This window comes from Schistocerca nitens, chromosome 9, assembly GCF_023898315.1.
Source record: "Schistocerca nitens isolate TAMUIC-IGC-003100 chromosome 9, iqSchNite1.1, whole genome shotgun sequence".
Lineage (NCBI taxonomy): Eukaryota > Metazoa > Arthropoda > Insecta > Orthoptera > Acrididae > Schistocerca > Schistocerca nitens.
Genome location: NC_064622.1, coordinates 343,376,025 through 343,390,868, shown reverse-complemented (window position 1 = coordinate 343,390,868; position 14,844 = coordinate 343,376,025). Strand labels below are relative to the sequence as shown.

Genomic DNA, 14,844 nt, shown 5'->3' with positions numbered 1-14,844 from the left:
CTGCCTTACCCCTTTCCAACAGGTACGGGGTGCTTCCTAGTGGTGATGACATCGTTTCCGAGCCACCACAGGATGCCTCGCCTGTTGGGCCAGTGGCCGATTCTCCGGCAAGGTCCCGACAGTCACAGAGGGCGGGCCTATTAGTTATAGGGAGCTCCAACGTTAGGCGGGTTATGGAGCCCCTCAGGAAAATAGCGGGTAGGTCGGGGAAGAATGCCAGTGTGCACTCGGTGTGCTTGCCGGGGGGTCTCGTCCGTAATGTGGAGGAGGCCCTTCCGGCAGCTATTGAACGCACTGGGTGTGACCGGCTGCAGATAGTAGCACATGTCGGAACGAATGACGCCTGCCGCTTGGGTTCCGAGGCCATCCTTGGTTCCTTCCGGCGGCTGGCTGATTTGGTGAAGACAACCAGCATCGCACGCGGAGTGCAAGCTGAGCTTAATATCTGCAGCATAGTGCCCAGAGTCGATCGTGGTCCTCTGGTTTGGAGCCGTGTGGAGGGTCTAAACCAGAGGCTCAGACGACTCTGCGACTATAATGGTTGCAAATTCATCGACCTCCATTATTGGGTGGAGAACTGTAGGGCCCCCCTAGACAGGTCAGGCGTGCACTACACACCGGAAGCAGCTACTAGGGTAGCAGAGTACGTGTGGCGTGCACACGGGGGTTTTTTAGGTTAGAGGGACCCCCCCTTGGGCGAAACGATAAAATACCTGACGGCTTACCAGAGAGAACATCAGCATCGTTGATAAAGAACGTCCGTCCTCAGAGACCAAAAACAGGAAAAGTTAACGTAATATTGGTAAACTGCAGGAGTATCCAGGGCAAGGTTCCTGAATTAGTATCGCTTATTGAAGGAAATAGTGCGCATATAGTATTAGGAACGGAAAGTTGGTTAAAACCGGAAGTGAACAGTAACGAAATCCTAGACACAGAATGGAATATATACCGCAAGGATAGGATAAACGCCAATGGTGGAGGAGTATTTATAGCAGTAAAGAATTCAATAATATCCAGTGAAGTTATTAGCGAATGCGAATGTGAAATAATCTGGGTTAAGTTAAGTATCAAAGGTGGGTCAGATATGATAGTCGGATGCTTCTATAGACCACCTGCATCAGCAACCGTAGTAGTTGAGCGCCTCAGAGAGAACCTGCAGAACGTCGTGAAGAAGTTTTGTGATCATACTATTGTAATAGGGGGAGACTTCAATCTACCAGGTATAGAATGGGATAGTCACACAATCAGAACTGGAGCCAGGGACAGAGACTCTTGTGACATTATCCTGACTGCCTTGTCCGAGAATTACTTCGAGCAGATAGTTAGAGAACCAACTCGTGAAGCTAACGTTTTAGACCTCATAGCAACAAATAGACCGGAACTTTTCGACTCCGTGAATGTAGAAGAGGGTATCAGTGATCATAAGTCAGTGGTTGCATCAATGACTACAAGTGTAATAAGAAATGCCAAGAAAGGAAGGAAAATATATTTGCTTAACAAGAGTGATAGGGCACAAATCGCAGAATACCTGAGTGACCACCATCAAACGTTCATTTCTGAGGAAGAGGATGTGGAACAAAAATGGAAAAAATTCAGAAACATCGTCCAGTACGCCTTAGATAAGTTCGTACCGACTAAGGTCCAAAGCGAGGGGAAAGATCCACCGTGGTATAACAATCATGTACGAAAGGTACTACGGAAACAAAGAAAGCTTCATCATAGGTTTAAGAGTAGTCGAATCATAGCTGATAAGGAAAAGCTGAACGAAGCGAAAAAGAGCGTAAAGAGAGCAATGAGAGAAGCATTCAACGAATTCGAACATAAAACATTGGCAAACAATCTAAACAAGAACCCTAAAAAGTTTTGGTCATATGTAAAATCGGTAAGCGGATCTAAATCCCCTATTCAGTCACTCGTTGACCACGATGGCACCGAAACAGAGGACGACCGAAGAAAGGCAGAAATACTGAATTCAGTGTTCCGAAACTGTTTCACTGCGGAAAATCGTAACACGGTCCCTGACTTCAGCCGTCGCACGGACGCCAAAATGGAAAATATTGAAATAAACGATATCGGAATTGAAAAACAACTGCTATCACTTAGTAGCGGAAAAGCATCCGGACCAGACGAGATACCCGTAAGATTCTACAGTGATTATGCTAAAGAACTTGCTCCCTTTCTATCAGCAATTTATCGTAGATCTCTGGAAGAACGTAAAGTACCTAGCGACTGGAAGAAAGCGCAGGTCGTTCCCATTTTCAAGAAGGGTCATAAATCAGATGCGAATAATTATAGGCCTATTTCGCTTACGTCAATCTGTTGTAGAATAATGGAACATGTTTTATGTTCTCGTATTATGACGTTCTTAGATAATACAAATCTCCTTCATCATAACCAACATGGATTCCGCAAACAGAGATCATGTGAAACTCAGCTCGCCCTATTTGTCCAAGAAATTCACAGTGCCGTAGACACTGGCGAGCAGATTGATGCCGTATTCCTGGACTTCAGGAAGGCATTTGATACGGTTCCGCACTTACGTTTAGTGAAAAAAATACGTGCTTACGGAATATCGGACCAGGTTTGTGATTGGATTCAGGATTTCCTAGAAGAAAGAACACAACATGTCATTCTTAACGGTTCAAAATCTGCAGATGTAGAGGTAATTTCGGGAGTACCGCAAGGAAGCGTGATAGGACCTTTATTGTTTACAATATACATAAATGACTTAGTTGACAACATCGGTAGCTCCGTGAGGCTATTTGCAGATGACACGGTTGTCTACAAGAAAGTAGCAACATCAGAAGACTCGTACGTACTCCAGGAAGACCTGCAGAGGATTAATGAATGGTGCGACAGCTGGCAGCTTTCCCTAAACGTAGATAAATGTAATATAATGCGCATACATAGGGGCAGAAATCCATTCCAGTACGATTATGCCATAGGTGGTAAATCATTGGAAGCGGTAACGACCGTAAAATACTTAGGAGTTACTATCCGGAGCGATCTGAAGTGGAATGATCACATAAAACAAATAGTGGGAAAAGCAGGCGCCAGGTTGAGATTCATAGGAAGAATTCTAAGAAAATGTGACTCATCGACGAAAGAAGTAGCTTACAAAACGCTTGTTCGTCCGATTCTTGAGTATTGCTCATCAGTATGGGACCCTTACCAGGTTGGATTAATAGAAGAGATAGACATGATCCAGCGAAAAGCAGCGCGATTCGTCATGGGGACATTTAGTCAGCGCGAGAGCGTTACGGAGATGCTGAACAAGCTCCAGTGGCGGACACTTCAAGAAAGGCGTTACGCAATACGGAGAGATTTATTATCGAAATTACGAGAGAGCACATTCCGGGAAGAGATGGACAACATATTACTACCGCCCACATATATCTCGCGTAATGATCACAACGAAAAGATCCGAGAAATTAGAGCAAATACGGAGACTTACAAGCAGTCGTTCTTCCCACGCACAATTCGTGAATGGAACAGGGAAGGGGGGATCAGATAGTGGTACAATAAGTACCCTCCGCCACACACCATAAGGTGGCTCACGGAGTATAGATGTAGATGTAGATGTAGATGTAGTTCTCCATCTCTCCGGTCATTTTACTTGTGTAGTCGATGTTGAGGTGGTTTCTGTTTTTGCTGCAAGGACTGCTACTGGAGGTGGTGTTGATAGGTGCACTAGTTATCCTAATTTGGTCTTGAGGCTTTTTGGGAATAAAAAATCTTGTAGATGACATGGTCGCCTTACACTTCTTCTCACTGGATGGAATGGGGCAGATCATGTTCAGGTCCAAAGCAGTAATCTGCTGAAATGAATTGCTTGACTTATTTTAAAATATCTGAAGTTCCGTAACACCTAGGCATGATCTATTTATGTTGCAGAGGGAACCAATTTAAGCTTCTGGGTCTCTTCACAAGTTCCAAGAGCAGAGGCTGGGGTGATGGATTTGATAACCGTCATGTTGGAAAAGTGATCCAGGCACTGACATTAGAGACAATGAAATCTAGATGCCCGAATACACATTGACAGCAAGATACACTTGAGACAGGCTCTTCAGTGTGGCAGACAGTTGGAGCTCATTTAACAACCACAAATAAGTTCCCATTTAAGAAACTGAAAATAGCTGCTACATAAACGTGGAGCTGAGTGGAGTTATTTGTTCACCCATATAAGAGAACTGGACAGGAAATGCTGAGGACATAGAGCTTGTCTGCAAAATAAAAAGTGATCAGTGTTAGTGGTGGAGGATACTGCCTTTCCTGGATTAACACTACAGCTGCTGTACAAGCTGACTAAGAATCAATATCCCTACTACCAGAGTAACACAGTGTTCAGAGATTTACATACATTCTGTCCGTGTGCATTTCTTGTGTTAGTGCTACTGGTAACTCATATCTGTATTCCACGTAATGTTAACATACTACGTACAAAGTAATCGCCATCTGGGCATGTCTAGCCACAGTCACAAACGCGCTGCAGAATGGCCAATATTAACTTTGTGAAACATCCTGTAGTAGCTTTTTGGGGTGTAAGGGGTAGAGATAGTGGGGAATCACCTGACTGCTCTTCAGTTTGTGGACCTATGAAGGAGGGAAATGCGTGATTACAATCCAGCAAACTACATCCCCTCATGCTCTAATCTGCCCCCACCTCCCCTCCCCCCAAGCCCTTCTATTCTTTTACAAGCCCAGAACACAATTTATCCCTCAATACAGTTCTACTGCACTTAGATGTGGTATATACATTTAATATTTTATCTTAACCCAATTTACTTAATAGAAATCTAATTTTATACTATTATAACACTGTAATTTCTGAACTTTTCCTGGTGTATTTCTTGTTTCAACATTTTTGGGTATGCTGTCAGATCCCATCAACATTCGGCCCCGATATTTCAGCCCAGAGATGTCTGGAATCTTCAGGCAAGTAGGCAACTGCTGAAGAGCACAGGTGCACCCATTATATTTATGCCGAATCTCACACAAGCAAAATGTGCTGGCAACTTTCGGGGCACGTGTGAGGTGATGACGTATGTGACTGCCGAGTTGTGTATGCTGCCCTCAGTGATGGAAGTGACAAATGACCTAATTGAGTATCAAATGACCCCAATGGTTCCACTATCAATGGATAATTTTAATTATAGGATTTCAATTTTTATCCAGTTGAAAGCAGTTGTCATGGTGTATAAGATTATCAGCAAGACGTATTTCCACCAATTCTTTGATTAGCTATAATAACAAGGAGCAACACACTGAGGGCACTGATAATGACTATAAATCAACTGTGTTCCTTCCATATTCTGGGAATGAGTCTTCTAAGATAGACAGATTGCTTGGGAGAAATAAAATCAAGGTTATCTTCCATGCAGCAGCGAAGAGCTTGTATCTGGTTGGATCCGTTAAAGATGACTTACAACTGAAAAAAAGTGAGCATTTAAAAAATTCCCTGAGTGTGGTGTTGCATATATAGGCCACATAACATGAACTGTCCATGAGTGTTGTACAGAACACGAAAGATACACCCATTTTTGGCAGTTGTTAAAATCAGCAGTAGCAGAACGCTATATTTCCATGGGATACTAAATGGAACACAATAGAACAAAAATTTTAGCACCAGTTTCCAGGTTTTGGGATTCACTAATCAAAGAATCGGTAAAAGTACATCATGCTGATAATGGCTTTGAACTGGATAAAAACTCTAATCCTAGAACTAAAATTATCCAGCCACAGTCAATGGGGTCATTTGATACTCAATGGTTAGATTATCTCTCATATCCACTACCAAGGTCAGTACACACAACTCGGCTGCCATACGCATGTCATCATCTGACACGGGTGCCGAAAGACACCAGCACATTTTGCACGAGAGATTTGGCATAAATACTGTGCGTACACCTCGGCTCTTCAGTACTTGCCTACTCATATGAAGATGGCCCGCCATCTCTGTACCTATATATTGTAGCAGAATGTCAACAGGAATTGGAGGCACACTAAAAATTGTTAGAAGTATTATAACACTATTTTTAGAAGTAACTGATTTTTCCATCCCCTGCAAAGCAGAAACTATTTGTGCTGGAGAAAAAAATGAATAAGACCTTTCTTGGAGGACATTTAATGTCGTTTAATTTGTACTGGGAAACATTTTCGCTATACACCATCGTTTTAAGAATCATTCAAGAAAAACATAAGAAAGTGTCTTCCCTTCTACAATATTCACAATCCATAGGTCAGGATTTTTTGTATGTTGTTCATCACACTCCCTCTTACCACTGTATAAAAATTTATTACTACACAGATTTTTTCTCCTAATTTTCCTTTGTTGACTGGACTGGTAAGTCAATCTATGCGGCAGAACTAGACTGTGATCTGAATGGTGTGTCTCAATGCGGGTAGCAGTATATGACAATAAAGACACAATCAGCATGAAATGCAGGGAGAACATCTCTAGCAGTCAAAGCGTTAATTAATAATTTTCTGTTCAGTGGAGTATGCAAAGCATACCTGTACCCAGGGACCAAACTTAACCAATTTCAGAGTTAGGATAGGATTTTATATTGTTTCTTACTTGGCTGATGACTATGTTATAAAAACTGGCTTAAAAAGCAGCTTATATTTTCTGTAATCTTAGTGTGTAGAAATACACTGCTGCCTCTCTATTTATGGAAGATGTTCAAGAGACTTCATGTCTTGGAGGAGTAAATGTAAAAACAGGACTTGCGCAATATGACAAACTCCATTCTTTGATGTTTGGGCATTATTTATTCCAATTTGCAATTCTCCATTAACAGATTCATATGACAAAATCTCCAGTGCAGTTTTATCTCCTGTCGGATAACACAACATGAAGTGCTACAGGAGGAGGTAATGACTGTATAATGAAGAATGTGAATGACACAGGATCAAAGCGAAATGAGTTTATTAGTAACAATGTGATGGAACTGCCAGAAACTAACAACAATTATTTATGTCTGCAGCAATGATAGTCTCTTAACATTCGAATGATGGCTGCTATTGGTAGAAATATACCATTAAATACTGCATTCAATAATTTTATATGCAATGGGTGAAGAAGGAAAATGCCAATAGGTTCACACACAAATTTCAATCTGCTTTATAATATAGTCTATTTACATTTACATACATCACTTCATAATATATGTATATATATACATATGTACATCCACAAATGTATACAAATTTGCTGAAATATTACATATAAACTGGACAGTGTACAACATAAATTGCAACTAACAGACATTATGAAGAAATCCATAGCTTGTCACACTGCAATGGTTGTCATTTTACTACCCACAGAAAATAGGTTGTTATTAGACAAAATAAATCTAATGAGTATCACATTAGAGGATGCCAAAATCTGCTTTGGCATTAACAATTAAAATAAATTATCTTGAGAACTAAAATGTTCCTTTACAGTATGAGTGATGGTCCTGGAGACTTAGTGCAAACTATTTATTCCCACCGTGTGTTAAACTTCCTGGGAATGCGATTAATTCTGCTGTCTCCATAAAGCTAAATAAAAATGCTACATAAATAATAAAAAATATCCATGGTCTTCTTAAAAATCATAAAATAATTGCACTACAGATTAAGATGTACAGTTTGACAGAGAGCTGAGTGATCAACAGGAGCTGACAACAAAAATAACAACAACCATTCCTGTCTGGTGTCTACAGCTTTTATGGCAAACTTCAGCGTTTGAAATTAAGATATAATTTTTTAATGAAACTGAACACTAATTGTAAATGATGTTGCTTCACTCCAAAATCTAAATGTTTTTCTTGCAATAAATAAGTGGTTACACTTAAATCGCTATTAACGAACAATGAATCTCTGCAATTCTCATGAGCAGTTTCAGAGATCACAATATTTTTCATATATTTGAAGTTATGTGCACTTGTCAGTGAAACTGCAACAGGGAAGAAAGCTGTGGCTGCAACATAGGATAACTAACATTTTATAGATCAAAAGGAGTGTCTGTCTCAATATAAATTGTGTACAACGCGGAAGTCAAATCATTGAATTTAGCTACAAAAGCTAACACGCCTAAATACAATTGGGAAATTATTGCCATGACTATGATATTCACATTGAAACATACCACCTATGTTTTTTAAAAATATTCAAGCATTTATAAATTCTTTTCTCACCTGTGCCATCCATAACACAATTAAATACGGATATATTTATGATCAGTGTGGCACACAAAACAGGAACAAGTATAAAATGAAAGCTACTGCCATCCAAGAAAGCAGTTTGGATGTTATGCTACCTTTTAGCTTGCCTAACATGGGAATAACCAAATATGATCACACACATTATCTTCTATCATCTATCTGGTAATTATACAAGTAGAAATAAATTAATGAAGATTTTTGGCATTTTAACATTTACACTACACTGTCCAGATTTACACAAGACAGTTAATATTTCATATTAGTCACGATGCGAGAGTTTTAGAAAAAGACCAAAGGCAAAACTTCAACAAAAGCATGAGATCTTTAACCATCTAATGATTGTGACCTCCATGGCTTAAAGGCACTGTCTTACATCTGTACTCACACACAATCAATCATCAGGTAACACTAACTGATCAGCCATCAACCAACCAGGTTTCCACAGCAAATTTACAAAAATAAATTAATGGTACTTATACAAACACGATCTTCATTAAATGTTACATGTTGTACAGTTTGAACATTTGGACATAAGGAATTTTGTTATAAACAATTTGTAGATTAGTTCACAAGGAATGAACTTATTTTTGACATTTTCTATTTACAAAAGGCAATTGAGTAAATAGTTCACTCAACAAACTATTTAAAATAAAAAGATTTCAAAAAATGTACACAGTCTTTAGAAAAATATTCTGTTTTCTATGGAGTTTCAGCAGTGAGAAAGGATCTGAAAATCTTTGCTTTCAAACAATAAGAATTACATATATGTAATTATATACATATTATACTGAGGCTATAATAGTGCTGTTACAAAAATTTGTGTGAATTGTGAAATGCTTGGGGATATCTTTTATCAGCACATTTCTCACAACCTTCATAATACATATACACGCAAAACACGCTGTATTGTAACTCAAGTAAGAAAGTACTGAAGTCAGTGGCAATACTGAATGATGCAACACATGACACAGATACACTAAATATACCAACTTTCAAATAAGGTACCTTTCCATCATCGTAATTTTGAAGTTCTATTTGTACTTTTATCATTGTCAAAAAGCTATCGGTCAGCACTGCTCATACCATTAAAGTACAGGGTACTGATAATAGAATGTTTCAACACTGATATGTTAGCAATCTTAGAGAAAAAGACTGAATGAAAAACTTAAAGAACTGTACCTATGCTATACAAGATGGATATTGGGACTTGGTGAATAGTAACCTGTTTCTTCAGTCTGACTTTTTCATCACAAAAGGTACAGAAGATGAGAAAGTAAAGACAAGTAATTAGTTATGTGAGAAGAAGCTATCTACAAACTAAAGATATCAATACGCCAGTAACAAAATATACAATGATCACTAAACTTTTGAATTCATCAGCTTCTCTTATAAATAACCAGGCAGCAAGTTGGAATACGCATACTTTCACCAAATTACTCTATACAAATCTAAAAATTTGTATGAATTTTTTTTGTTTATTTGGGGATTACAAGAGTAACTGTTTAGAAAGTTCAGTGGGCTAAATGACCTGTCCAATTCGTATTTTTAAGTTCGTATTTTATCCAAAAGATGAACCACTTTCCTTTCACTGAGAAATAAACAGAAGAAAATCTTTTTTATATGAAATTCAATTACGCAGAAAAGGTATACAAAGTTTCAATGTGTCACAAGCAAGAGTGCGTGTGCTAAGAAACATGACCCCCATGGAAGACACTAATTTTAGTTGCAGGTATTACTGGTATTGAGTCATGGAATAACACACAAGATTTAAGATTTAACACACTGCTGGAGTGCCTGTGATTTTTAAGCTTAAAAAATTATAAATGAATGAGAAGAAGCAAAATGCATATTACTTCTTCCAAAATTCTGTAAACAAATCTCTTCCAAGAAATAATATAAATGTGATAGCCTAGTCTGCATACAAATCATTCTTAGGAAGTTATTTTTTTCTTTTCTTTTGTTTTTAATCTGTTAAGACTTACACTCTTCTTAAACAGCAGCTGCTGCAACTTTTTATTACATTTGACTCTAAATTTTATATTTAAAATATTGTAATATTTCTGCAGCCCCATGCAATTTTTTCTTGATAAGGAATATGTCCATCTGAATTAGGCTTCACACCTTGTTTGAAGCATTTGTAGCAGGAAGCCAAATGTTAGGGATTGGGGGGCACTCGCAGATGCAAATTTACAACCTGTTATATAAATAAAGGAGATAACAAAACTTAATATTTGCTGTTAATAAACTTTTTTTTTTAAAAAAAAGCAAGACAGAAAGGGGAAAACAAACAATCAAATCAATCCACAAATATCCTGTTCCTTGCTTATGGAATGACTGATCTGGTAACCTCACACCTGGAGTGGCAAGAAAAGGACCTCTGCATCAGTAAAGGGGTGAACATACAAGCTACTGTGTGAGCCAAAGGTTAGCAACATGATGAGCTTTAATTTTACCACACTGTCATATTTGCTTGTACGTGTATCACTTTTCCATGTATGAATACTGGTGGAAAAACATACTGGACTGACACAAAGAAAGTTTAGAATGTCAGGTAACACATACTATACCACGAAGATTTTAATTGTTACTACTTCAATAATGGTAACAATAAACCTCTACACAAAAGTAATAAAATAATTTATAAAACTGTGTAGGACAACCACAATTTATCTTGTCCATATAGAGTTTTTGTGTCAATACGGCTGTGGCCTTCTTTCTTATTACCTCTTGCCTGTCTATAAATTCATGTACATATGCATATCCCCATCCCTCATCCCTTCTGCCTCTATGTATTACCTAACTGTTCAAATAGTCTCCCCTCCCTACATACAGCATATACAGAATGAAAAGATATGTAACATCTAGTTAGTATGTATTAACCTGTTCTATTAGCATTTGAAAACATCTGATGAATTCAAAAGTGCAAGTCATAACCAAATACACTTAGTGACTATCATCACAAAACGAATTTTTTCACTGCCATCACTTAAATTTAAAGAGGCATTTTCAAACAACTACCTGAATATGAAATGAAGCAATACTTGACCCAGAAAGCGTAATACCTGTGGTTTACAAAATTAGATAATTAGTAAAATAAAATTAAGTAGATCCAAAATAATGAGAAATGAAGCTACAAATGTTTGAATACACTATATATTGGAGACATCACACTAAATTAAACATGAACTGCTTTCTCATTCGTGACTTACTAATTAAGTTAGAATAGCATGTTCCAATAACATGTTGCCAATCTAAAGTATTCTATTACTGCCTTACAGTAATTGTATATTAATGCAGAAATGTAAGGCATCAATATAAGGAACTTAAGGATGGTACATGCTGCTAAAATATGTTTCGATAATTGACTTCATAAACAGAGACGATAATAGGAAACTGTGTTTAAGTTATTAAAAGTGATTCTAAAAGTCATAGAATACTCTTGATTACAAAGTGGTGAAAATTAAGTCGTCATCTTATGTTCTGATTGATAAAAACACAACACACTTTTAAAATGAAAATTAAAGACACAAGCAGCTATTACACAGTTAGAGAGGTGTGGTTGTGGCAGAAGAATGTGATGAGACTAAGAGATAGTAGTTTTGAGACAACAGTTGACAAATTAAAAAGGTTACATATTTCTAAATGTGCATTAGCTTCTTCAATTAAGAACTCAAAATTGTTAAAGGCATAAATCTGTTTACAGTGAATCAGAAAATGCAACTTTTATAGCAATGCTGACTTTCCAGCTTGTTTATACAAAAGCAAGAAATTTCTTTTGAATCGTGCAACTGCCACACCATTCAATATATTTTATTACGAATAAATTGCATTGTAATGCAGCCATTTAAATTTTGGAATGTTTGCTCCACTGTGAATAAGGATCTTAAATATCCTGCATTCACAGTAACTGAGAGAATTTTGGTCCACACTGACTGAACATAGCAATCTTGCTAAAGTTTTCTAATTAACACTTTCAAATGCGTAACCAAAAAATTAGTACTCATTTTATTATCGCAAAATTGAGGCACACACATTGGGAGAAAAGCACCTCTTTAGCAGTCAACACACAACACATTAAAACTGTTCATGCAAAGAGAATGATTTCGGACTTGCAAAGATCACAAAACAGAGCTTAAATTCCTTAAAAATGTGATAACGACCAATAACGTTTGGCACGATACAAAAATTATGCTATGAGCTACTAATAATAACTGAAGTACTTCACCCATTTTGTTTTAAAATGTACAAATTATTTCTAAAACATACACACAAAAAAGATTTGTCTTCCAGTGTAGCCTTGTTTGCCACAATTACACAAAAGTGATGTTCTGTAGGTTGCAGTACTGCAGATTGAAGACAGTTTTGTATCTCAGTGCCAGGAAAATTTGCTACACACACACACACACACACACACACACACACACACACACACACACACACACACACCAAAGCACTGTTACTAGCCTAGAAAATGCAAAATGTACATCTTTTAGCAGACAGAGACTCCTGTCAAACAACACTGCCGACATGGAGCAAGCCGGCCTGGCTGCCAGCCCCCACAGAAGCTTCCTCCAGAGAGTCCAAATCCAAGGCAGATTCTATCATGGTGGTGTCTTGCAGCAACCGTAATCTTGATGCACTTAAGGGCATTGCAACAGAAGCATCACAGAGTGTGAAGTCCGTAACAGTACCTGCAGCTTCTTCGCATGGTACTTGGGTAATGAGTGTGGGGTGAATGGGAGCAACCGCATCTTGAGCTGGAGACACATTTGAACTAATGGCTGCTGCGGTGACCCCAGTGGGACTGCCATTTGTGCTACTCGCATTACTACCTGCGGAAAAATGTCAATATGTTAATTATCCCACCACAAAGTTGAGATAGACATAATAATGAAACTGTAAACAAAGTGAACGTTGCTACATCATTTGCTTATCCATACTACATAACATTATTGTTTAATACCTCTGGGGTGGGAATGAGAGGCATTTAAAATAAACTGATATTATGCTAGCTGCTACATGCTGACTACATTTAAAGTATATAATTTTAAATATTATACATCAGTACATACTCTTCAGCATGACCACTAAAAGGTTCAGCACTAAATTCTCAGTCAGTCCTAGCATTTTTTTCCATCACTTATCACTTCTTTATCCCCTAGCTATGATTTTTATAAGTGAAAAATGCCAAGTTGTACCATGGTTTGGAGACCATCAAAAATTGCCTAACTGATCAGGTAAGTCAATCTGAAGGTCGGAAGGTGGTGGTGGTGGTTGACATCCACTGCTGAATAAAATCTTCCTTTATCAAACAATGGAAACTCCAGTCAGAAATATCAACATTGTAGGAAAGATCAATTGCTACTTACTGTAACTTGAAGTGTCTTCTGTATGGTAAGTGGCAATTTAACTACTCCTACATTGTTGAATATCTTCCTTTAGATTTTTACATGTATTACAGTCTTCAGCTATGTGGAGCCATGTGACTCCTGCATATTTCTACCCATCTTCCATTAGATCAATTTCTTGGGGTCTTTTCTTATAGCTCCAAATCCAGCAGACAACCTTCTTGGTTCATCTTCCACCCAATCGTCTGGCTACATGTCCTGCCAACTGCCATTTCATTTTCATTAGTATCATAATTATGTATTTCACTCCATTCTGTTCCCTGGCCAATTTGTTTCTTTTTTCTGCCTCTCCTTGTAATTCCCAGCTTTCACCGCTCCCAATCCTTCAATTTTGGAGTGGTTTTGTGTTAAAAGACAATATCCTATTTCAATATGTCAAAATTCTTAAGAGACACTAAATGTGAACTACCCATTTAAGAGATATCAGAAACAGTTTTGAAGACCTTTTTTGGTTCACCAAAAGCACTCCAAGCTATATTTTACTCTTTGCTGCATTTATTTCACTGTCCATCCACTCAGTGTCTTCCAGAGTCCTACTAAATACAGAACCCCATAAAACAGGACAGCACTGTTAATTTTTACAGTTTATTTTTCAGAGTGTTCAATGTACATTATTTTAGTCTTATTGTAGCTGAATTTTAGTCTTATTATAGTTGAATTTCCTGACCTGTCAAACTCACGAAATTAGTTTGTTCCAAAAAAAAAGTGGTTCTGATATTTCTGTTTAATACATATTCCCTCTTTATTTTTACAGTTCAGGATCAGAAAACTTCCTTGACCGGTGAGAATAATTTCTGTGATATGGAATCCCTTGTTTGATTTCTATTTGAAATCTGAAACCTGATACAGCCTAATTGAAGCTGTAGCACTGACATATGTATTCCTCAGTATACAGGGTGTTACAGAAAGGTATGGCCAAACGTTCAGGAAACATTCCTCACACACAAAGAAAGAAAATATGTTATGTGGACATGTGTCCGGAAACGTTTACTTTCCATGTTAGAGCTCATTTTATTACTTCTCTTCAAATCACATTAATCATGGAATGGAAACACACAGCAACAGAACATACCAGCGTGACTTCAAACACTTTGTTACAGGAAATGGTCAAAATGTCCTCCGTTAGCGAGGATACAGGCATCCCCCCTCCGTCGCATCGAATCCCTGATGCGCTGATGCAGCCCTGGAGGATGGTGTATTGTATCACAGCCGTCCACAATACGAGCACG

General features: G+C 38.0%; 1 protein-coding gene across 3 annotated transcripts in view; it reads right to left on the bottom strand.

Annotated features, from left to right (window-relative positions):
* The window catches only part of LOC126203827 (palmitoyltransferase app-like), a 395,567-nt gene that overhangs the window by 238,278 nt on the left and 142,445 nt on the right, over positions 1-14,844 (bottom strand). For 2 of the 3 annotated variants that reach the window (XM_049938196.1, XM_049938197.1), the window contains exon 9: positions 6,769-13,039. In XM_049938196.1, coding sequence (XP_049794153.1) covers positions 12,717-13,039 — 323 coding nt within the window. In that variant the 3' untranslated portion in view covers positions 6,769-12,716. Of the gene's footprint in view, positions 1-6,768; positions 13,040-14,844 lie in introns of those variants that run through there. The other variant, XR_007540386.1, reaches the window with a different exon arrangement.